Source organism: Alosa pseudoharengus, unplaced genomic scaffold (genome assembly GCF_046254945.1).
Source record: "Alosa pseudoharengus isolate Yale_2024_CS ecotype anadromous, Long Island Sound unplaced genomic scaffold, YU_APseudo_1.1 YU_APseudo_1.1_scf_9, whole genome shotgun sequence".
Lineage (NCBI taxonomy): Eukaryota > Metazoa > Chordata > Actinopteri > Clupeiformes > Clupeidae > Alosa > Alosa pseudoharengus.
In genome coordinates this window covers 2,177,898-2,204,315 of record NW_027468881.1, presented here as the reverse complement: position 1 = coordinate 2,204,315, position 26,418 = coordinate 2,177,898, and the positions used below count along the sequence as shown (strand labels likewise).

Here is a 26,418-nt window from a genome sequence, read left to right as displayed (position 1 = left end):
AATGTAGGTATACCTTCATCAAAGGCTAGGTCTATTTAAATCTATGTGCGTGTGGAAACCATTATTATTATTCCATTCTCACAGTTTTATATGGGTTTATCATGGTAAAGTAGCTTATTATCAGTTGGATTTATTTTCTCCTCCCAACTGCAAGGCAGTGCTTCACGTGTGCGTGCGTGAAGGTGAGAGAGGCAGACGGAAAGGAAGAGTCCGGCAGAGTGACATCAGTTGAACTTGTTTAACATTAATTTCTGAAGAAATGCTGTTTTCTTATAAATGGTGCATGGTCACTTTAAGAGCATTGATCTTTACGTTCTCATAATGTCCTTTTGCCAGCTCTTGTTTACAAGCCTTGTTTGTTGAGTTACATTGATAGCACAATATTAACAATAATATGCACAATGTTAAGTTGTTTTAAGCAGCCTTCATTGCTTTGGAAAGTATGCAATGACATGTTGCTTCACATTTCGTTTTGCAAATAAAAGTGAATTATGAGCCTGGTATCCACCTAGCTATCTGAATGGATTTTTTGTCGACTTGTGTTAATATTGTGCTATCAATGTAACTCAACAAACAAGGCTTGTAAACAAGAGCTGGCAAAAGGGCATTATGAGAACGTAAAGATCAATGCTCTTAAAGTGACCATGCACCATTTATAAGAAAACAGCATTTCTTCAGAAATTAATGTTAAAAAACACACAGTAATGGTCTGTATAATAGTCCTTTTATTTTACTTTAGGTGTTTGAGTTACCATTTAAATGTCACTCACTCAAAGCCACTCACTTAGGGCACCGAAATGGCCAGTAGGCCACTATCTTGACATGTCTTTATTAAGCTCTGATTTACAATAGGCTCTCTATTGAGCAGGCCTAGGCCTTGAAAGTTACAGTATTTATATCACAATTTACCAGACTTTGACCTTTTGTCGGTTTTTAACAAAATTCTGACTATGATTGTTGCTTGTTTTGCATCATGAGCACTGCGCCTATTGCATTCTTACTGTATGTTGTTAGCCTTAAGCCTAGCTCAGTCATTATGCTATACCACATCTCCCTCCATTGGAAGAGCAATGAGCTGCATTGAGCGTAATAAACTGCATTTAGAATGGCAAATCCATATTTCTAGATATTTTGGTGAAAGTAACTTAAAAGTAATGCAATAGTAGTGTAATGCCTTACAATTCAGAGACAGTAATATTATAATGTAACAAATTACTTTGAAATGACAGTAATAAGTAATGCATAGTACATTACGATTTTGAAGTAACTTGCCCAACACTGCCAGCAACCACTTGTATAATGTCAACCTAGCAACCACCATATCAACCAACAAGATCACACTAGCAACCACCATAGCAAACACGCTATTTAGCATAGCAACACCCATATGTACCAACGCCCTAGCAACCATCTTAATTACCCTAGCAACAACCTTGCAACCACCTCTATAATGTCAAACTAGCAACCACCATAGCAACCAACATGATTACCCTAGCAACCAGCATAGCAACCAAGTTATTTAGCATAGCATCCACCATATGTACTTTAGCAATGCCCTAGCAACCATCTTAATTACCCTAGCAACAATCTAGCAACCACCTCTATAATGTCAACCTAGCAATGACCATAGCAACCAACATGATTACCCTAGCAACCAGCATAGCAACTGCATTATTTTGCATAGCAACCACCCTAAATACTCTAGCAACACCCTAACAACCATCTTAATTACCCTAGCAACAACCTAGCAACCACCACCATTATGATAACCTAGCAACCACCATAACAACCAATATGATTACCCTAGCAACCACTATAGCAACCATATTATTAAGCATAGCAACCAACATAATTACCCTAGCAACCACCATAACAACCACATTATTAAGCATAGCAACCACCATATGTACCATAGCAACCACATAGCAACCAACTTGATTACCCTAGCAACCACCATAGCAACCATGTTATTTTGCATAGCAATGCCCTAGCAACCATCCAAATTACCCTAGCAACAATGCTAATTAGCATAGCAACAACCTAGCAACCACCACTATAATGTGAATCTAGCAAGCACAACCACCATAGCAACCAACATGATTACCCTAGAAACCAGCATAGCATAGCAACCGCTTTATTTATGTTTTGGCTTATTGGATGTTGGAACCTTTGATCCATGTGCCTGCCAACATCATCAATATTCATCGTGTAGGCTTGTTGGCTTTAGGGTAAAACATTTTATACTAAAGTTTTAATTCTTTATAGTGAAACTACATAACATTTTTGAATGCTTATATCACCTATGTGTAGCCGACACCTATATTTACAAGATTCAGAGCTCAAAAGTCTTGCCAGAAATGTTTATGATGCGTTCTTTACAATGTTTGAGCTCCTTTGAAAATAAGTCCGTGTTTACATAAAGTTTAAATATTTTTTATTACATTCCTTTTACTCTCTTATAATGATTGCTGAAGATTTCAAGATTTAAGTGTCAAGTGTCACTTTTGCATCAATGAGTGTAGATAGGTGAAATATATGGAAATATCAATGTTTACAGATAACCTCAAAAGTGTCTGACAGGCCTTGGACTTGGATGTGTAAAAATTAGGGCTGTCAATCGATTAAAAAAATTAATCTAATTAATTACATACTCGTGATGATTAATTAATCTCACTCATGTGAATTAAAATCACTCATGTGATTAATTAATCTAAATTAATCGCATATATAATTTTTGCTGTGAAAGTATTTTAAATATTTAAATTCAAATGAATAATTGAATAATCAGCATTAGTGACATTAAAGTTATTATTAGAGAGCAAATTAAAGAGCAAAAACTCTTATTATTATTTTCACTGTTCAAATAACGGCCATAATAATCTATGATATGACCTAATATGCTGAGGAAATAAATTCAGAAAATAAGTTTTTTCTTCACATACAAGGCATTTCAGGCCACAGATATAACCTAGGGGACACAATGAAAATAAATTAACACTCCCCTCAATGTCAACACTTATTTCTTTGCATTGACGTGCGACTATAGAGTTCATGAACTCTGGTGATATGCAAATTCCTTGCTGCAGACATGGCAAAGGACTTTATTTTTAACACTTTGTTTTTATCAACACCATCAGGCCGTTTTTTAAAAGTAAATGTTCCAATCATTGTTCCAGACAGCATGTTTTCTTCTCTCTCCTTCATTTTACAGTCTAATTTTTACTGACTAGACTTTACGGCTCGGGGTCAAAGGTCATAAGGAATCGATTAATCTGCACTAAAAATCAGTTATTTTTTCTCAAATTAATTAATCAAAATTAATCAGTTATTTTGACAGCCCTAGTAAAAATCTTTGAGTAGCCCACTAAGGAACCTAATGGGTGTAGCAAAATCAAGACAGCTAATCAGTTTGCTCCAGATATCTGACTAAATTTATCAGTAAGTAAATTTTAAAAATTATTGACTGCCATGTTGTATTTTCTCACACCAATAAACATGACATTCTTTACTAATACTGCTGACCTTCTTAACAGCAAAGCAAGATGGAGACAAGAAAGGAGACAAGACAGCAGCAGATGACAAGGTACTCATATTACAAGGAAAATATGTACAGTAGAATGAAAGTGAAAGTAAAACTGTTGGTCTGATTCTCACAATTTTAATGGACATTCTACCAGTAACTTCCATTATCTGTCCTATAATTGTTACAACTAGTGCAGTGCCCGTTCAAACATGCCATTCCTGTAGAAAACCCATAGCTCAATTACATGTCTCATCGTATGAAATTTGCAACAATGTGACTCAACTATCTCTGGTAGCCTATAAGTGATATCACGCACGTCTGCCATTCGTTGTCTGTAGCTAATCGAAATGACATAAGTGTAAAGCTTTAATGTAAGGCTATGTTTAGCCTATTAAATAACTTAATGATTTAGAATTATCATCTCATCATTTGAGATTTGCAATGATGTGACTCAGAAACAGTCTTTGGTAGAATAAGTGACATGCCACTCGTCGTCTAGCTGTGTGGCATTCTGAAACGTCCTTAAATTCGGGACCATCATCCTATCGCTAGTTTCAATTTGGGACCTTGCAGTTGGAGTTGTCGTTGGTTTATTCAAAGTGTTCAAGTCCAAAGTAGCCTGGGACTTCGAGAGGGGGAGTGGCTACAGTAGAGCGGAGAAAGCCAATGTGTGCTTCTTTTACCGGTATATGTAAGGATATTTTTGTTGCCCCTCAACGCCCACAGCATCAACCAGCATATCAAAAGTGGCCTCCCCCCAGGGCTCGGCCTCAAAGTCGGTGCCCCCCCCCCCCCCCAAACAGCTGCAGGGTCTAGGGGTAAGATCACCTAGCAGTGTGAGGTGGCCAGTCGAAGTTGTCTGCACCTGGACAGCTGGGAAGAGTGTGTATCAGACCAGTGGGTGCTGGCTACAGTCGGGAATGGTTACAGGATTCAGTTTCGTGCCGCCCACCTTCCTTCTCTCAGGTTCTTATGACGATGGTCAAGGACCCATATCAGGCAGAGATTTTACACAGAGAAATTTTAACCCTTCTAGAGAAGAAGGCAATCAAGAGAGTAAACGCCAGCGCACAGTGTGCTGGGTTTTACTACAAATATTTTATCATTACAAAAAAAGACTGTTGCCTGCATCCTGTCCTCGATCTAAGGCGGTTTAAACGCTTTTTGAAAAGTCTGGCCATTCAAGATGCTCACCACTCATCAGATTCTGGTGTCCATCGAAAGGGAGGAGTGGTTTACTTCCCTGGACCTGCAAAAGACGTTTACTTTCACGTCCCCATATGTTTAGACCACAGGCCTTTTCTGAGGTTTGCATTACAGGGACAGGCCTACCAGTTCAAGGTGCTCCCTTATGGCCTGTCTCTCTTGCCCAGAGTTTTTACAAGGCTGGTGGCAGCAGCCTTGTCCCCCCTTCAAGCAACGGGCTTGAAGATCCTGCCCTACTTGGACGACTGGCTGATCTGTGCCCCAGATTGCAGCCAAGTCATGCGAGACACACAGAGGGTCATTCAGTATGTGCATAACCTGGGGTTCAGGGTGAACCTGGAAAAGAGCAACGTCATTCCCACACAGGATTCAACATTTGTGGGGTTGTGTGTAAATTCAGGTGTTTGGGTGCTCTGAAAATGATAACCAAAATGATTTTTCAGACTTGTGAGGTCTGCTGTTCAGACCCTGAAGGGATTTATTTTCTGTTCATTGCTTTTTGTGAGAGTGTTTCTACTTATCTCAGTAAGGAAAATAAATCAAGATCCTATGTTGAGTACAAATATGTCTTCTGAAGGCTTAAACAGAGCCCAGCCAAAAACTCCAATAAAATTTGTATCAACTTTGAGGGACAGCTATGACCATGCAGGATTATCCAGACCAAACGTGACGATTTTGCTACATACTATTTTATTTATGTACCAGCATGCAAAATTTGAGCCTTCTACATGGTTTAGTTCTTGCGTTGTGGGCTTGTGAACTTTGACAAAAAAAAGAGGCTGAACAAAATCGACACCCCCTCCCCCTGTAAAACTGGCTGTATCTTGGAAAGTATTGATCTTACATAAGAGTAATTTTATAGTGTGTCTCCTGGGTAACATAAGTACACCTGATAATTTTTTCAGAATTTTTTGAGACCTAAGTGCGTGGGCCCTGGTTGAACTGACGTGGAATGACCCAAAGAAAACATACCGCTCTCTCAGGAAACCAGCAGTCTTCCCCGTTAAGTCAGCCCCGCTGCCGGATCCACCCTTTATTAAATAACGTGAGAATTACCAACTCTGCGCTGCACAATAGTTCAGCGACAGCAACAAAAAGCACTTCATCAAATTAAAACCTGGCCTACCTCAAACGTCCGCTCACAGTAAGAGGAGAAACGCCGTGCTTTCCCAACCTGACACACCTTGCCTCCGGAACAGGTAGATTAGGACCGAGCGGCCTCTTCCCACTCCCCTTCAATAACAGGATGTAATCAGGTAAACCCCCCCCTTTTTACAGCGTAGCGGCCGCACCAAGTCACTACTGGTTGTGCAGGGACACACTACCACAATTCCCGCTCTCCTCCGTAGCCATGGCCCCTTCCAGTCAGGGCAGATCTCCTGTCTCAGATCGATGGACAGATCGGACAGATCTGGCACCCCAAGTCAGAACTGGGGGCATGGCCGCTGCTCAGCCCCTCTCTCAGGAGTTAGATGAGGCAGTTATGCAAACCATACAGAGTACCAGAGTTCCCTCTACGCAAGCGTACTACAGCCAGAAATGGAGGGTGTTCTCGAACCGGTGTCACGATAAACAGTTAGTCCCAGCCACATGTGTGGTGCACATTATTTTAAGCTTCCTTCAGTTGCTTCTGGACATGCAAAGAGTGTCCAGCACTATTAATAGTGAACCCTAGAAGGGCATTTTCACTACCTTTAGCTAGAAGCATTTATCCTGGTCATTGTAAATGCCATACACACATGCTATATACTGTTTTTTCGGCAGAGTCTGCCACAATTTCATGTACTAATACTTGCATTGATTTAATTTTGATTTTTAAATAATAAAAATACAAAAAGCGTATTGTAATTTTTTTTATATTTTGGCATGTATCTCACCACTGCAAGCTGGCAGCTCGACTTGCCTTTCATGTGTGTGTAGGACTGTCCTGAATCTGGCAATATCATTGCCATGGTAGAGGGATTCTCTGGGGCTGAGCAAATGTGAAAAATATGTGGTTTGTGCCTTATGGAAATAAATGACATTTTTTATTTAGCCCTATGAGCACTACTCTATGTTTGGCCATTCTCAGTATCTTTAGTTATAAGCATTTATCCTGGTCATTGTAAGTGTCATTTACACATGCTATTTGTTTTCAGCACAGTCTAGGCTACCCAGATCTGCCACCATTTCATATATTAGTACTTGATTTGATTTTGATTTTTAAATAATGCAAAGACAAAAATCATATTATTCAATTCTTACATTTTGGACATGACTTTCATGTATGTGTAGGCCAGACTGTCCTGAATCTGGCATATAAGAACTATGGTGGAGGTGGACTATGGGGCTGAGCAATTTACAGACATAAGTGGTGTGTGCCTTACAGAAATAAATACCAATTTTTTTTTTATTTAGTGATGAAAAATGACCTTTCTGCACTCCATATCTGTGTCACGAACTGATCTGACCTGACTTGACCCAAGTTTGCGTGTTAGCCAGTGTGCACTCATGATGATTCTCTTCAACAACTTTTTACTGCATTGCCATGAACAAAGTAAAGACAAAAAAGGTGTTTCTTCGTCGAACAAATTGGGATGCAATGTGAGCCTTGAATTGGATGCCATGCAGGAATGAGCTAGGATCTCAAAACCGGATTATTAACATGCTTTGCCATAGAGAAACACATGATAGCGTTGGATTATGCTTTGCCACAAAAACACACAAAAACGTGGGGTAAGTCGAGCTATATGAAGTTATTATTTTGCTGTCACTTCGTCTGTTTTATAACCCAGAAGGATGTACTTGGTATCAAATGATAGCTCTGTGTCTCCTCTTTCATCCGACATGCGTGGCATATCTATCCAATCACGTGTTAGCGAGTAATTCAAACAAGAGTAATGGATGTGCAGCGTTGGTTTTTGTACATGACGTTATTATTTTGTGGTCACTTCATCTGTTTTTATAACCCAGAAAGATGTGCGTGATACCAATGGATGGCTATGTGTCTCCTCTTTCATCTGATATGCGATCTATCTATGCGATCACAGGTTCACTAGTAATTCAAATGAAAGTAATGGGTGCACAGGTGAACGCAGATTAGTATAGACTGTAAAATATGATGCAATTTGATGTAATGATGTACATGATTTATTTTCATACTTGATTGTATAGACAAATCCGTAGTCTCGTTGGAAAGCCCCATTTCTGCTCTGTCACGCTATAAAGGTTTCATCTCGCTGCAATGAACAGTTCCGGAGCAATGTAACAGTTGACGCACTTTGCCTCAATCGGGTTCTAAGGGTTAAAGTTTATGCAGCAGCTATCTCTTCCTTCCATCAGCCAGTTGATGGACTTGCAATAGGGAGACATCCCTGGGTCTCTCAAGGAGCATGTCGCCTCCTGCCGGGCAGGGCGCTGAGAGCTCCATCATCGGACCTTCCCACGGTGCTGCACTCACTGACACTAGCCCCATATGAGCCGTTAGACCAGGCTGACCTTAGGTTTCTCAGACAGAAAACAGTGTTCCTCTTGGTGATTTGTTCAGCCAAAAGGGTCAATGTGAGCCTTCAGTGAGCAATGTCTTAGATGGAAGGCTGACTACACTGGGGTGTCACTATGGCCGTATCCCTCTTTCCTTCTCAAGGTCATGAATCCTCAGACCGTGAACCGGGTGATTGAGATCAGTTCCTTTCACAGAGCATGCTGTCAGGGTGGATGACCTGAACTTGGAAAGTCTTTGCCCTATAAGGTCATTAAGGACTTACGTGACACATTCTCATACAGCTGTTCGTCTGTTATGGTGGAAGTAAACGTGGCGATCCTGTATCCAAACAGTGCCCATCACATTGGGTGGTTGACACCATTTCCCAGGCCTATGGCAGTCTGAATCTTCCCACTCCTGGTAACCTGGTGGCACACTACAAGAAGTATGGCCACCTCGTGGGGTGCCCATTTCTGTAGCGGATATCTGTGCAGCTGCTTCATGGAGCATAACACTGCACATTTGCACAGTTTTATAGGATAAATGTGGCAGTTTTGATATCAATGTTTGCACATTCATTTGAGTGATTAATATTGATCAAATGCCAATTACATTAAGTTCATGAAATTTGAAATGATGGTGAATTATGGCAAGACTTGATGCTGTGTTCTGTCTGGCCAATTGAGCGTGACGTCTGATTGTCTGATGTCTATTATAGTGGAAGTGGCAAACAAATATTCAAGCGTGTTAATGCGATAGACATCCTTTGTTTGTATTTTGAGTTAAAAGATAACAAATAAACTACTATATATAGTAAGACGTGTGTTGTCCGGAGTTACCTGTTCTACCCGGCCTACATCAAGTTAAAAAATTGTGCTCCTGAAATGTCAGACAAGCTGGGAAACTTGTGGATTATTCCGTGGATTATACACTTGGAAATACCTTGAACTACGTTCACCATCTGCTTGTTTTGTGAGTAACCTGGCGATTTGCATTCTCTTCAAACCTATACGATCAGACAGAATGAGAAAAGACTTTGAAATGTTTGATGGGACAATACAATTGCACAGTTGCTGAAAACTCAAACTGATGTTGATCATTGAGATCCCAATGTGTTAATTTAAAGTGAACACTCTTTCAAGAAGATTGCTAATAACAAACTAAGACTGCACATAACCTGCAATAAAGCAGTACTATAATTACCCAGATAGCAAGAGGCTGGTGGACCACTGTCGGCCCATTGGGAGCTAATCTGGCAGTCCGCTGGCGTTTTGCTCATCGGTTCTCTGGTGGTCCAGTTCTTGGAAACGTTATAAAATTTAAATAGATTAACCACTGCTATGGTGAATACTGTGGTTAGATTGATTTGTTTAGATCCAGTGAAATTGCTGCCTTGACAACGCTAGGTCATGGCTTCGGTACTCTATTGTGTGTTTACAAGGGCATGGAACTCAGCTTCATCCAAGGATTCAAACGGTACTTCTTTTTTGAAAATCGGACATTATGGGTCAAAAGTTACATGCACACACCTTTACAGACAGCCCAGCCCAGATTCATAATTATGCAGCTGCCAGATGACTTAGAACTCTGCCAGGTGTTTGCAATCAAGACTGGCAGTTAGAGAGCAGTGATGTCGTAGGGGGCCAACATTCCGCCATTCATTTCAATGCTCAAACGCTCTAGGAGCAGTGGTGGCTCCAAAAAATGGGTGGATGGAATAATATGTATACTTGAACAATAGTGGGCTTGCTTGATCAAGCCCACTAATAATGAATGATCCAGTCTTTGGCAACATTTAAGATGCTCGCAATATCAAAGAAAATGGAAATCAAACTAAAAATCTCAGAGAACGGCTGGATGAACTGGGTAAAGGTAAAAATGTTTGTTTGATTAAAGGACATCTCAGTAGTACATGTAAGAAACACCTGACATGTCATACATGTAAGAGTGAAGGCGACCAAGGGATTGCATTGAAACATATGCGTTCCGGGCAGTGACGGACTGGGATTAAAAAACGGCCCTGGCATTTTCACCAACCAGCGGCCCACACGGGGACGCGCATGCATGTGCCCGCAACACACAGATATAACTTCACATGCACAGACATAACACGTTTGTAGCCCCATTGGTGATGAACTCTAACTTTAAAGGGACACCAGGCAAGCCTGATGCTTTTTCTCTACAAAACTCCCCCTCGCTCGGTCTGAAGCTCTTTTCCTTTTCTTTGCATCTTCCGTCAAGGGTTTTCGCTGCTTCTTTGCCGGCTCTGCCATTATACACACGTTTGCAACAATCGCTAGCGTTTCGTTAGCCTCCCTCTGTGCTGTGGATGCAGGATGGAAACTGAAACTGCTTCGGTCGCCGGGTACGATACACTGAACTTGCAAGCGGGATATTCTTCCTACAGGCAGTAGGGGCGGGCGAGAGTCTTCATTCGCCCTGTAATGAGTCATTTAACCATATACCGACTTACGAAGATGAGTAATTAACACAAAAACGTTGCCTGGTGTCCCTTTAATATGCATAAAGACTGAACCAAGAACATGGATATATCAATGCACAACTCCAAAAAATATGAAAATTAAAAAAGAATAGCCTAGAATACATGAATTTCTATGCAACGTCACGAAAACATGCGTGCGCAAGAGGCAGAAAGCACCATAGAACAGCATAGAGCAGTGCTCTCCATGAAAAGAATAAAATGAGTTTTTGTGCTAAAAAACTGCACCAATTCGAAATCACGATGGTTAGAGAATGTTCAATATGTTCAATATCCCTAAAGGAATGCATGTCTTCGCCAAAAATGACAAAATACGATGTTAATGCAAATGAACGGCAAACTCTGAAATATAGCCTGAAATGAGATGTTATTATCATTGAGACCGCAGGGGACCAGGGGTATATAAAAAATCCCGATTGTAGCTTACAGCAGCCGACTATTTAGGTCAAGTTTATAACGTTGTGGCACCAAGCGTCTTCTGCCCCACGGCTGCGCGCAAATGTAGTTTTGTTGGTAAACGGGAAACCCATCAGAGCAGCCGCTCCACAAACGTGTCTTAATTAACGTCATGCAGTTAACATTTCTTGCTCACCAGGTTTATTTCTGTATCTTCCTATATCTCCGCGGCATCATCAAAGTCCGACGCTTTGACTGTATACTCATTTAGAGGAGACTTTTTCAGGCTGTCCCAGTACGTGGCGAGATGTGTCAATTCCGACTGTAGATTTTCAACCGTAGCACCACTGAATTTAAGCAGACATTCTCTTATGTTTTGAAATGCATTTGGGGGCAGTTTATTAGCTTTTATAAGGGGGAAATTCCGAGGATCAAGGCATGCTAGATCGGCAATTCCCCGTGCTGAAGAAAGTAGACGCATTCGGTTTTTAAATTCCCAGAAGTCATTGCTTCATGTAGCCTAACTTTTGTAAACCAATAATAAAATAAAAGATACAGGCAGCATATTTATTGTATTCCAATTTCAAACAATGCACTATTAAATCATTTGATTGAATAAGGTTACAAAAGAATGTAGACTGATGTAAATATTGAGGGTCACCATGACTGTAGTGTAGAGACTCATGTCTGGTATAAATACTGATCAGTTTCCCACTATGAAGGAGGAAAAGGGAGTTAGAGATAAATGGCTTATTCAAAGCCATGTAACACTATTGATGCTTAAAGGAACACGCCACCCAAAATCAGTAGTAATATATGTTCTTACCTTAACTTTCACGAGTTGAGTCATACCTCTCCCGCGCCGGTAGGTGCACTCAAATGCTCTGTCGCGCGGCGCGAATGTGTTAGCATGTTGCTATGCTAGCGGGCTCTGCCGTGGCCGTAGAGAGAGGAACATACCAGTAATCAAACACCTCCACGTTTTGCCTACTTAAATACAGTTGCACGAGTAGTTAATAAAAATGTGTACGTCACCCAACATGAAACGTGGCGATTTTCCAAGCGAATAAACAGGAGAACTACAATGTGTGGCGCAATAGCACTTGGGAGTACTTCGACCTAGCGTGGTAATATTATTAACACCTAATTGTAGATCCTATCCACCACAGAGTTTAGAATCCATGCTGGATCGACCCTCAGCCTCTCCCTCCCCTCTGAGCGAGAGAGAGGCACACACACTAGAGATGCGCTGATGGGCTATTATTTCAACCATAACTGCATAGCAAAACTTATCATCCATCAGCCATCCATCAGCACCAAAGTTTGTTGACCAATTTTCAAAACCGCACCCGCGGCCCGCCCACCATCCGTTGGTTGTTTTAATGTAGGCAATATGGGTGATGCAGCGCTGCTGACGTGAGGCTAGAAAGCCCTTGCCTGTTCTAGAAAGACTGATCTAATGCAGCAAATATATTAAAAGGCTAAAGTCGTACATTGGCCATGTTGTAGCCTATCCCCAGAATATCAGCAGCAAACTCAGTCTCTGTCGCGCATAACAGTCTCCAAATAAAACGCACATCGGCCTGTTGCCTATTCTGCCAGCTTGTGACAATATATCGTCCAAAATGCTTGATTGCATTGCATTCTCCACATTTTTAGCTACATTTTCATGTACCACATCAGCATTTTTGTTCAGTGAATCTTTTGTAAATTGCTTGTATACATTAAAACAACCAACGGATGGTGGGCGGGCCACGGGTGCGGCATGTTCCTTTAATAGTGGGCCGAGAGATATTGTAAAACCGTCCTTACGATAAATGGGCCGCGCAAACCCGACAAGCATGCCGCTCCGTGATTGGCCGGCCCAAACGGCCCACGAGGGGCCGCGGCCCTTCTGGCATCTGCCCAAATGCCAGACCGTCCAGTCCGTCACTGGTTCCGGGAGTTCCGCAACCTTCTGTATAGAGAAACTACTGGAACAACTGTCAAGAGAAAAACTGAAATTCTACTTCAAACAGTTATGAAAAGCCTGTGAAAGTGTATAAATTGAGTGGAATGGAAGTATTCAGCCTTGATGGTGATGACTTCATAGAACTTCCAGAGGTCTTCACACAACAAGCCATTCCTGTTAATCGTCAGAACATCCCGAGAGAAGAACACAAAAAAACAATGGCCTAACCTGAATGCGGTCAAATTGAATCAGCTCACCTGTTGACAAACATGACGACCACAGATAAAGACCTTAAGAAAATATTTAAGAAGGATGAGTCCTTTAAAAATGATTGTGTACCTGAAGAAGAAGAAGAGTGGTGAGCAACAATGGTGGTATAAGATCAATCCTTGAGCTAACATGGATTCACAACAGGGGGCAATACACATCAATTGACATGTTGTTTTGTCATTTTTGTATGTTTAATATCACGGTGGTGTGTCGAGAGAAAAACATTTGGGACACACTGAATTAAATGGTGATGATTGAATCACCATCGCCTGACATGCTGGTTCGAGTGGAGGGGGGATTAATAATAATTAAAAAAATCATCAGTGTATTTATCGCTAGCATTAATTGTGATTCCCAATCAACTTATTGGTTTATGTCTGTTTCTGTATGTTTTAGAATAAGAAGAACCTTGGCACCTTCTCTCAATCGCATTACTACATGGCCCTGTATCGCTTCAAAGCCATTGAAAAAGATGACCTGGACTTCCAGTAAGCGTCACCTCTCTTTAACATTTCCCATGCAATTCAATTTTATTGATTTATATAGCATAACAAAAGACGAAGATACCCCTCTGGTAAGCTTTGCTGAGGTGCTGGAGTTTAGAGTCAAGAAACTGTAAAATAAATAAAAGGTTTGCTCACTCAAATCTGTGCAACCAATAAATGAATCACATTATTCTGTCTAACAAAGGTCTTCTTCAGAGATAAACTCTATTTGGAAAGGAGGTCAGCAGTAGCCTTTCAGGGAGATCTTGTCTGAAACACCACAGTTCATAATCATTTCCCTTAGACATGAAAAATGTCAGGCCAATCAGCGATGAGAAGGGAAGACAAAACCGAAACTTATTGTGATAAAGAGTAGCAGTAACATCTGCAAACATCAAAAAATGCAGTTGGGAAAATGCAGAAACGTATTTACAGCAAAGGTAGACCCACATACATTGTTTCCTGACCGACTGTTGATACTGTTTGTTGTCAGTTTGTAAGCTTTGCTGAGGTGCTGAGAGTCAAGAAACTGTAAAATACTGTAAATGAAAGGTTTGCTCACTCAAATCTGTGCAACAATAAATTAATCACATTATTCTGTCTGACGAAGGTCTTGGACTGAAAGCTTACAGATTTTTGTTTATAACTCATATTTACTTATATGGCACCATTGATAACTGACATTTCACCTGACAAAATGCCCTTGACTAAAAGAAACCGGGCAGATAAGTCAAAGGACAAGGCAGAGGGAGTGAGTAAAAGAGAGAGAACAGTTCACAACTAGAATACATTTCTGAGGAATTGCAAACTGTACTTGCTTAGGTGTAGTTCACCAACAGGAGCAGACCGTGGAATAGGGTACATTGAACTACGATCAAATTTCAGTTGTCAATATATGCCATTGTAGATGGCCGATCCTCATAAAACATAATTTTCTTCATAATGACACAGAGAAGTTACACATCAAATATGACACAAATTGGCCACAAGATGTCGCTATAATATGCACATTTACATTTAGCTCATATTTCAGGACCTGCAGGAGATAGCACAAAAAATATATTCATTTCCTGTAAACTACTGAATCTTGTTTTCCCATTGCCACCCCTTTTTCTGCCAAATTTTCTCAAATTCCGTACATAGGGATGCTAAAACTGCCACATGTCAATATGTCACAACCCGATTCACATAGACATATAAAACTGATGTGCTCATACTTTGTCCCATTTCCTCGATCTTAAGGGCACTTGATGATTACCGTTTGCAGTTATATATTTTTACTTATTTGTTATTTCTCTAAAGGTATGTATACCTCTGATAGGTAACACATTGAGGTTTGTGAAAAATACAGTATCTGAAATATGTATGTCTTATGGAAATATTTTCTGATGTTGAATGTCAATAAATTTAAATAGCAAAAAATGACAACCTTTTTTTAAAAAAATGGGATTAAATTATTTCAGTGATTTCAATTCAGTGTATTCAATTATATATAGATATTATTCAGATGAACAGTGTAACAAATCAGTGAAAATAACAACTTGTACAGTTGTTACTAAATTGTGTGTCTCTTTTCCTGCAGTCCCGGGGATCGAATAACAGTCTTAGATGATTCAAATGAAGAATGGTGGAGGGTGAGTTTTCAGTTTTATTACAGTGCATGAAAATGCACTGTTCTGTTATACAAAGTCGTCTTCTTTTTCTTCTTCTATTTACAGTGCATGAAAATGCACTGTACTGTTATCACTGGGCTTCTTATTATGACCGCCGCGCAGCGAAGTGGGGTCATATAGGTTTAGTCAGATTTTTTTTTTTTTTTTCTTTTTCACATGTCCAAATGGGAAACCCCGGGACACTGTAAGACCGGGGTACATGAAACTTGGTGGGCATGTAACCCCACATGGATAGCATGGAACCATCGTTTTTCGTTTTGATCTGTAGCCCCCCCGCTGGACTGGACCCCCCCGAAAGGAGGGTAGGGCAGACACAGTTTTCTGTGAATATCTTGAGAACCGTAGGGCCTAGGATGACCAATTTTTTGCATATGTTTGCCTCCAGGGGTCATGTTAACCCATTCCATATGCACACATGTGCATAAAAAGATACACACGCACACACATACATTCACTGTAATCCTACGTATGACACATACTCACACAGTAGACATATATACGCATGCATGCACATGCACACACACAGGCACATAAACAGGCATAAACAGACAAGCACATGTACGCACACACACCCACCCACCCACACATAAACATAAACATAAACATGTACAGTACACGCACACATGCACACAATTCAAGAATTTCTCAGAATTATGAACAGGCAAGATGTGGGTGGGGTTGTATAAAATGTATTTTACATGTGAAATCTATGAACTACCGTAAAACTTCAAATAATCGCCGAGTCCCTAAGAGACGCCTGTCTCTTTTAAACGCCTGGCGTGGCTACAGGTTTGGGTTAAAGGCCGTTCTCCAGTAGAGGCCTGGTCTGTTTTTTAGTTTCGGGTTGTATTTAATGTTCTAAAACCCGTCAGATCGTCTGTTTAACGATTCGCAATGACACGAAACCGTTACAGAAAGGAGGTTACAGCAGTGTGAATTAGATGTTGCACGTCATTACAAGCCGTCGCAAAGCATTCACATGTCTGGTCACAGTTGCAAGGTTTTATAATGTTGCATCAAGTTGCTGCTCATCTCGTTGCGAATCTTGGGTGTGATTTGGGCTTAAGTATGGCGCAGACTGCACACGTTATGATTAGATGGCATTAAAAGACTGCGGTGGGGAAAAGCTAGAGTTCCAAATTGTATAACCTTTTTTCCAATATGAACTATGCCTATATGTCCGACTTCGTCATCGTTCAATTCATCCCTTCAACCCATCCCTTGTGTTAATTTGCGGATAGGCCGATGGTAAGCTTGTTTTTATGCTGGCAACAAAACCAGAACGGTTCGCTAACGTTATTCTTTATTCTAAATGCCATGGCGATAAAGAGAAAGAAGTCAGAAAAGGAATTTACCTTAGACTAGGCTATATCAGAGCCCGTCTACGGACATTCTCTGTCTATATAACCTACTGAAATAGGTTAATGATGTAACAAGTGCGCTTCTATGGGACTGGTGTGTGCGCGCACAGTTTTTATTGATGAGTCGAAGTGCTGCGCATAGTTGCAGTGGAATGTGGCTGCCCAGGGCATTATAAAACTTCTCACTCTTAGACCTACTCATACACGGCGGTGAAATGGCGTATTTTGTTATTCAGCACCCATGGTCAAAAATATGTTCCCGTGAGCCTGGAAGTAGGCTATGATTTGAATGTAGACTTTTGTCAAATTTGGCAAATACAAAATGGGAAAAACAATATGGTTCATGCTCTCTCATGCTGTTTCATTCGTGCTGAAAACGAGGGAGAATGAAACATTAAGCACATTCCACTTTTGCATAAATAATTCCTGAACGGTTTTGGTCAGGGCTGATAATGCAACTGTATTTGACAAAGGACCGATATAGGCTATTTGCTAGTGACAAAATATGAGCTTTCAGTGTGATACGATCTCTTTGTAGATTACGTTTAATTAAAACGTGTTTCATCTGGCTATCCCCGCTATTTGGATCTTACTGTATCTCACTCAATGAACAACATCTCAACCCTAAATGAATGATGATCCGTTGTCTTCAGATAGCCTAGTCATATAGGTAGACATTCAGTGTGTTTGAAATAATTAATTCGATAATATTTTCCATCTTTGCAGAGGAAAAGTTTTGTGTAAAGGGAATTAAAGGCCTGTCTCATATAGACGCCTGTCTCTAATACTAGCCGGTGCAGTTTGGCGATTTGGGAAAATAAAAGCCCGGGCTATTATTTGGAGTTTTACGGTAATCATGTTTTGGTACTTGTTGTCTAGCAGATACCAGTGAGAATTGAGTGTGCATAATGCAATTCAGTGAGACAGTTAGAATCATATATGCCTTTCAGCGTGACTTATTTTTGTTGAAAACATTTGCTGGACTGGGCGGCGGTCATATTTTGTACCGCTCTGCGGTACATCTAGTTAGACTGTTATCTAATTTATTAGAGTGCACTCTACTGTTCCATCCTATTTATTAGAGTGTATGGAAATGCACTCTACTCAGGGGGTAAATTACTCATCTAATTAAAATATTATGACATCCATATGACATGAAAAGAAAAAAGGTCAAATGTAAACCAACATTAGTAAACTATTACTAAATACTAAAGCCTACCATAAAGAAGGCTAATAAATCTACACTAGCATCACGTTTACAACTGCCAAACAAAGGGTCGAAATAAACATTGTATGCTTAGTGGACATGGTCGTGCAAATGCAAAGACGCACCTCCATTCAGACACACCGTGACTATAATAGATGATCGATGTCATCTCCAAAAGTCAGATATTCTCCTTCAAAATTAGAATAGGTGAATAACAGATCCAAGTCTTCATCACAAGTGAATGTTTTATTCACCATTTGGTGCATTTCTGCTTCAATTTGCACGAAAACGATGGCCAGAATCACTTCCATGTCGATACAATCACATGCATGTATTCTCCGGTTTTGTCACATTTGATTGTACTACTTCCTCTGCACTTTGAGAAGTGAGATCAGGCTTGAATTGAAGCTCTGGATGTCTGCCATCTAGTGGTAAAGAGTGCATATGAGATTTTACACTGTACTCGGGTCTATAATGTGACTTGGGCTGTTAGAGGGTTAAGTACTGTTGCTAAGTCTGACAACCTCCGACAAATTTGACTGAAGTTGATTAGAACTACAATGGTGGCTGTCAGCCGGTGTGTAAAAAATATATCCCGACCGATAAAGGATTTTGAAGGCCGATACCGATACAAATATTTGTTGATTTAAAAATCCGATATTCCGATATATCGGCCGATATATTTTTTTTTTCAGAAACGCGCAACAAAACATTAACAGATTTCCCTAACATTAGTTATTTGTAGTTATTTATGAGTATTGACTAAAATAATATGATAATGCATTTTAAAAACAAACTTGTTTATTTTTAAATAATATTGTCACAGTGGAACAGAGGAACATCGAAATATATTGAAGTTCTGATAAATAAAATGTATAAAAATAGAAACTTAAGATATTAAACTTAGTCTTTTGAACAAAAACACAATAACAACAACAACCAAATCAAAGTTACCAGTATTAAAAGACTTGGTAAGCTTCATAAATATAACTTTGAACTAAGACTTAATAATTACAAAAAATAATGATGACATTATTACTATCATCATCATTTGTATTATCATTAAACAAGATAAAGGTCACTCCTAAATGTTTGAGTGTGCGTGTGTAATAATTAGTCCCTATTGCCTTATAAGCTACCTTATAATTACAATGTCAGCTTGCTTATCCCTTAACCTGCACTTTTAAAATTATTTCCATCAAGCTACATCAAACCATTTTCAATCATCAGTTGCTGCCTGCCTTCTAAAACCTACTATTTAGTGATCTAAATCCATTATGTAACTCGTTAATGCTGCGGCTGAACGACAGTCTGAAACGCACACTTGGCGTCATTGGATTTCACACACGTGTAAAAGAAAAGGTAACTTTTATGCACAAGCTACGTTTTGCACAAGCTATGTTTGATACTTTTTTCTCTATGTCTAAATGTTCACTCCTCGCACGTCTAGCTTACATTTTACGATGCCGGGACTTTACAGATATACTAGTTATAAATACAGTAATCATTACTTTATTTAGGCAGAATAAGTTCGTTGTGGTTTCCAAGCTCATTAATGTTAACGTTAGCGGTCTTCCACTGATATTCATAGAATTAGCTAGCTTTGTGGTTAGCTAGTCTATGATGAGCCATAATTTAGCAATGGATAACGTCATACTGCAAATTGTAAAACATACGCTTTCAAAATAACAGGCCGGGGAGAGATGATACGTCTCACTGCTATAACTGTCACGCTATTAAAGAAATACATATTCAGTCACATTGTCAAAAGTTAAAAGGACAGACAGTCAACTACACTGTAACAACGTAACGTAATTACTAGCTAATTCCGCTTCACTCTCGGCTTATTTAACAGCAGCAAAACTGGACATTGTTTTCACGAATTTTGTCATGCTTATTTGAGTTAAGAGAACTGATAGGGATGTTCTTTTAATTGTTATTCAAGCAATGTATGTCTCGTGACTAAATCACCATGAACACACTTAACTGATGATCTCACTTGCGGATAACTGGTTCTCTCTGCCCGACTCTGGCTGGATCAGCAGGTTGTAGGATGTGTGGCGCGTTATACACGAGTGTTGCCAGTAGGGACGGTGTAGAGTGCACTCTGGTGGACAAACTATACAACGCCAACACTCATGACATGGTTGAAGGGTGTTTCGTCCGTTTTTATTTTATTTTTAAAATATTAATTCATTCAAATATTCATTATCGGCCATTATAAATGCCAATACCGATAGTGGCTCTTTTGGAGACTCAAGGGCCTGATTTCATTTAGAGTCCAAATTAGGTATAAAATTAAAACCAACGTTATATCATATTTAATGACTGAACATGAGTCTTTCTTGAACATGGTCATTCTTATGTGTGTATGTATATACTTTTTTTTCAGGGAAAGATTGGGGAGAAGACTGGCTATCTGCCAATGACATATATCATAAGAGTCCGTGCAGGAGAAAGAGTATACAGAGTGACACGCTCATTTGTAGGGAACAGAGAAATGGGCCAGATCACACTAAAAAAGGACCAGGTATGATCCAAATGTTTTTTTTGTTATTTGTTATTATAACCAAATAGTACGGGTGTCAATTGTGTCTCCATGATTTTGATGTGCTATTTGCCATGACTTCACAGGTTTCTTATACCTCACCCACTATTGTTATACCTCTGCCCACAGTTTTCCGGGCATCCATCCATGCTTGTATGCATGGCTCCATCCTTTACAGCAGTGTTTACATTACATCTCACAAACAGGTTTAAGGATCGTCATCAAACCTGGCACACATACTTGCTCACTAAGAACAAGAATTTCATCGTTCATATTTACTTAAAAACCCTACATGACGAATAGGTGCTCAAAGTAATTGGGTCAGAATCAGAATTCTTTATTCTTCAAGTAATGAGTACATTGAGTACACTATATATATTATATAGCAAAATTTGGGCAAAAACATTTTGTATGCACTTGCGGTGATAGACTAGCTGGCCCCGTATGTTGTACTGGACGCTAATGCTACCGCTACGCTGTGGCTCCTCCCACCACATCTAAACAAATACAAGGACATTATCGAGATCTGTGAAATGGCTCATGGAGTGATGTCGTAGTGACTTAACACTGTCATTTGTCCAACATACTTTCAATCATCTTTACATGAATGTGCAAGTCCGTACACAGCTCATGCAATAATAATGTCTTGGACACTAAAAAGTCTTAAAAATCATTATTTCTGAAGCTGTATATAATATTTTTTTCTTAAAGAAGAAAACTGAAAAAACAAAAGCAAGGAAAATAATTTGTCACTCAATTACAACATTTGTTGAATGGCCACCAGTTGAGGTTTATTTATCAAAGATTAATCCTCAGGTATATTAAATGTTTTACAGTGGGTACTAGTTAAAAATGGACACTTCATTCACGAAAAAACGTGATTCACGCAGCTGCGTAAGTCCTGGGCTTGTCGCCCAGGGCCCTTTCAAGGAATTTGGGGGCCCCAAGCAAAATGGACATGGAGGCTCCCCCCCCCCCACCGCACGCAAAGCCTACAGGAACCACCACATAGCCATACAGTTTAAGTTCACCCACAGTTTATATAAATACAACATTTTGACAGTGCAAATACTGCAGTTGCATATATATACTGTGCATTAGTTTTGAACATTTTGAACATTTGAACATTTGCAAAAACACCACCGTACCATAAAATCCTATATAAATGTAAAAAAGTGCACAATAACTAAATCCAACATACTTAAACACACACACACACACTCACATTAACATTTTCAGTTCTCACAAAGTGAGAAAATAAAACACTGCCATCTTATGCAGAAAAAGGATGCATTGTTCAAACTATAAAGAGTGCAGGTTGTATAGCAATTTAAAAATCCAACATAAATACAAGTACACACACAGCCACACACACACACACACACACACACATAAGATTAACCTTTCAGGCCATCTTCATCAGTGGAGGTATCCTTAGGAAGAGCCTGAGGGCTGAGAAATTTAAGCAAAGCACCTTGAGGGAGAAAGAAAAGATATGTTAGCATTTCCATATTTTGATATTTAGAAGGGATGCAGCTGCTTTCACAACTACCAATGCTTACTGTAAAAACATCCCAAGCTAATGTTATACATTGACCTAGGCCTACTTGTAGCTTAACATAGCATTTAAGCATTCTGCTGTTTGAGAATTACACAGATGCACCTGGTGCTTTAAAGACAGTAAACAGCTGGCGTGCATGAATACTACTAGACATGAAAGTTCCAGTCTGCTTTGATGCACGGAATTTATCGTGTGGTTTTCCTAACCCCCATTTGGTAAATAGATTATCACGGTCGAATAGTTAGTATAGCAGAGAAGCTATGCCACTTTCATCAAAACCTATTACAAAGCTATAGCAATGTTATGTCATTAAATACGATAAACAGTGATTCTGGAACAGATCTGCGTCTTCCTTATCCCGTTAACACATATTACAGTATGTAACCATATTCCGTCCGTTCGAAAAAAAAAAGTTGCGCTTACTGTTCTAGTTTGTTACAAGCAGCGTCAGGCAGGTAGTTAACATAAACATTTTTTGCTAGGCTAGCCTTCCTGCTGCGACATTACACCATTTGTACAAGACAAGTAGAGCTATTTTATCCAGTGTAATTTATCACTTACCACTATCTTGTTTTTTCTTGTCATCCTCTTCCTTTCTCTTCTGCCGAGGTTTTATATTTTCGCGGCAGCAGCAGAGACCACAAACCTGGCTGGCTGGCTGCTGTCAGCGACTACTGAGAGGGGCCCCCTTGAGGGGGATCCCGGTATTGCCGGTAACAGTGTCGTTGCATTTTACTGCATTGACTATCAAAGGGGCGCTCACAGTTTGTCGTTGCATTTTATTCTTAACCAGTCGTTGTCTTGGGGCCCCTGGCCAGCTCGGGGCCCCAAGCAATTGCTTGGTTTGCTTGCCTTCTAGCGACGGGCCTGTTGTCGCCCTCACAGAATTCTGAATATCTTTGCTCGCACACTGTAGAAACTGTAACGTGATTACTGACACGTTACACCCAACTCTGCTCAGCTACGAGTAGCCTAGAGAAAGAATCTCCCGTGTGTAAATTCACTCCAAGTTGGCTATTTCTATTTATCTATAAAATTACCACCTGCGTTTGTTAAACTTTATGAAGCAGAATTACGCAGGCTATTTGGAACGCACACATTTTCTTTGCGCAAGAAAGAGAAAATACAGCGCACGCGATTTGGGGGGGGGGGGGCGGTGTTTGTTTGCTCGTTCTGGCGCCCCTGCCTTGTTGCCTTTATGATTTCCTTGTAACTTTCTTATACTAAATAGGAAATGCAAAAAATTATATGCCCAACCCTGGAACTGACTGACTTTCTGTCTCTCTCTCTCGTGCGTGCGCGTGCTCTAAGCAGCCTACGTTCCAAATTATGGTAGCCTAAGGTAACGTTCGAGTTAGATCTGCTGCATGAAGGAGAGTGAGAGGAAACCTGTGTCCTGCTTTTATATTTGATAAATAGGTCCACCTCTTCTCACAGTTCCAATGCATGATCCGAATAATGGTTTCATATTTGTTAGTCAACTTTGCAAAATACATTCGGGGCTACACTCGAAACATTCGGGGCTGAAGCCCCGGCAAAATCGGCTGGCGACGCCCCTGATAAGATATATAAACTCACGCTATTGTATTATCATATATGTTTGGTAATGGCTCAACTGTCTCTGATTGTTCTACTGACTTCGAAACTGAATGCGTCATGGAAGCAGTAAGTCAAGTCGCATCAAAAATATAGTGGCAGAACTCCCAAGAGCCACCTGGTGGTTGTTTGGGTCAACTGCAGTTTGTGCCATTTCTGATGAGAATATGGTACGCGTTTCGTGCGTGATTCATGCAGGAAACCGCCCAAACTTAACTGATACCCACTGTATATAGTTTAACAATGTTTAAAATAATTTATGTTTGTATTTATTATTATTTATATTGTAACTGTAAATGTATTTTACAGATTGTCGTAAAAAAAGGAGAAGAAGTTAATGGCTATTTGAAAGTCAGCACTGGACGAAAACTAGGCTTTTTTCCAGCAAACCTGCTCCTGGAGTTATGAATTATGGAAACATGACAAAAAAGTATCCCTATGCATGTTATTGATTTAATGATTTAATCGAGGAATAGAGTAATTATGTTCTGCTGTTTTGCTGTACACTCAAGTAGGATATGTGTTTCCTAGACAAATAATGTGTGTTCATAGATTTTTTGTTTTTAAATATTTCAATAAAAGAAGAGTATTAATGGCAGTCTTTCACATTAGGAGTAAATTGACATTGGGTAATGTTATGGTGGTATTTGCACTTTTCCTTTCACGGCAAGCATTGTCATGAAACAAGAGATTACAACACTGTTGGCAATTTCTATTATTTTGGATTGCTGTAAGTAAAGTTAATTTGGAGTTGGGGATATGTAAGTCAGTGTTAAGTAAACACTTGTCAGTTTTGTGGTATATAATGGAGGGAATGAACATCATAATGTACAAGATCAAAAATGATTTTTAATGATTGAACTCTACAAATTCTATTGCTATAAATGTAATTTCTATTTGAAATAAACTATGTTTTAAATGCATGACAATAAAGGTATCATTTAACAATCAAATTGATATTTAACTTGAGTTTTTATTTCTGAAATCAATAATTGGAGAAAGGTTTGTGTCTGAGTGTGTGTTTGGATGTATATGAGGGGCCGCCTAGGACAGTGGTTCTGACGTGAAGTCACTCCAGGGGGTACGTGAGATTTTAACCCTTAGAAGCCGATTGATGCAAAGTGCGTCAAAAAACACACCCTTTCTTCTCTGTTACATTGCTCCGCAACTGTATAGCAGCGAGAAGCCTTTATTGTGTTACAGAGCAGAAGTGGGGCTTTCCAACGAGACCACGCACTTGTCTGTATGTTAAAGTATGAAGATTAAAATTAAATCAAATTGCATCATATTTACAGTCTCTGCGTTCACCTGCGCACCCAGCGAGTTGAATTACTCGCGAACCCGTGAACGCATAGATATGGCAAGCATATCAGATGAAAGAGGAGACACAGGGCTATCCACTGGTACCAAGTATGTCGATCCTTCTGGCTTATGAAAACAGAGGAAGTGACTGCAAAATAATAACGTCATGTACAAAAACCAACTGCACACCCATTACTCTCGTTTGAATTACTCGCGGACCTGTGATCGGATAGATATGCCTGCATGGCATTCAATTCAAGGCTCACATTGCATCCCAATTTGTTCGACAAAGAAACACCTTTTTTGCCTTTACTTTGTTCATGGCAACGCAGAAAAAGTTGTAGAGAATCATGAGTGCAAACAGGCACACACACGTAAACTCGGGTCAAGTCAGGTCAGATCAGTTCGTGTTCCAGATATGGAGTGCAGAAAGGTCATTTTTAATCACTAAATAAAAAAAAAATGGCATTTATTTCTGTAAGGCGCACACCACATATGTCTGTAGATTGCTCAGCCCCAGAGAATCCCTCCACCGTGGCAATGATATTGCCAAATTCAGGACAGTCTGCCCTACACACACATGAAATGCAAGTAGAGCTGAGCTTGCTGTGGTGAGATACATGTCAAAATATAAGATTTTTTATAATACGCTTTTTATATTTTAATTCTTTAAAAATCAAAATAAAATCAATGCTAGTACTAATACATGAAATGATGGCAGATCTGGATAGCCTAGACTCTGCCGGAAAAAAACAATATATAATATGTGTGTGTGGCACTTACAATGACCAGAATAGTGAAAGTGCCCTAAAAAAAACTAAGGGTTAAAATATACATATATTTAAAAAGTAGAATCCATGCAAAAATACTTAAAAAACAATTATTTAATAAATATTTCAGGAAAATATAAGTTGTATGTGTATGTGTTTATTAGTTCCATAGTTTAATAAATTAGACACTGATGGCACAGTGCTCTGTTTTAAGTCTTTTTTTCTCAACTAAAAATGATTTGCGCTGGTTAGGGGGTACTTGGCTAGAAAAATATTTCAGAGAGGGTACATCACTGAAAAAAGGTTGAGAACCACTGGCCTAGGACATAATTCATACTTGGTCTTACACACACTATCATAATCTTACATATACAACACTATACTCATACACACTCATTATTATAGTCCTTTTACATGTATGTATGAGAGGGAATAGTCGTGTATGTGAGAGAGTATAAGAGTATAGTAGTATATGTGAGAGAGTATAAGAGTATAGTAGTATACAGTATGTGAGAGTATAGTAGTGTATGTGAGAGGATAGTACTGTAGATGTGAGAGAGTAGTGTATGTGAGCAAATAGTAGTGTGTGTGAGAGAGTTTGACTGA

The 26,418-nt window shown here is 39.6% G+C and overlaps 1 protein-coding gene across 1 annotated transcript in view; it reads left to right on the top strand.

The window, feature by feature from the left end:
- Positions 1 to 24,652, top strand: part of LOC143114339 (SH3 and cysteine-rich domain-containing protein 3) — an 84,914-nt gene extending 60,262 nt beyond the window's left edge. The window contains exons 9-13 of the mRNA XM_076275873.1: positions 3,534 to 3,583; positions 13,706 to 13,797; positions 15,377 to 15,428; positions 20,428 to 20,565; positions 24,050 to 24,652. Coding sequence (XP_076131988.1) covers positions 3,534 to 3,583; positions 13,706 to 13,797; positions 15,377 to 15,428; positions 20,428 to 20,565; positions 24,050 to 24,148 — 431 coding nt within the window. The 3' untranslated portion in view covers positions 24,149 to 24,652. The remainder of the gene's footprint in view (positions 1 to 3,533; positions 3,584 to 13,705; positions 13,798 to 15,376; positions 15,429 to 20,427; positions 20,566 to 24,049) is intronic.
- The last annotated feature ends 1,766 nt before the right edge of the window (positions 24,653 to 26,418 follow it).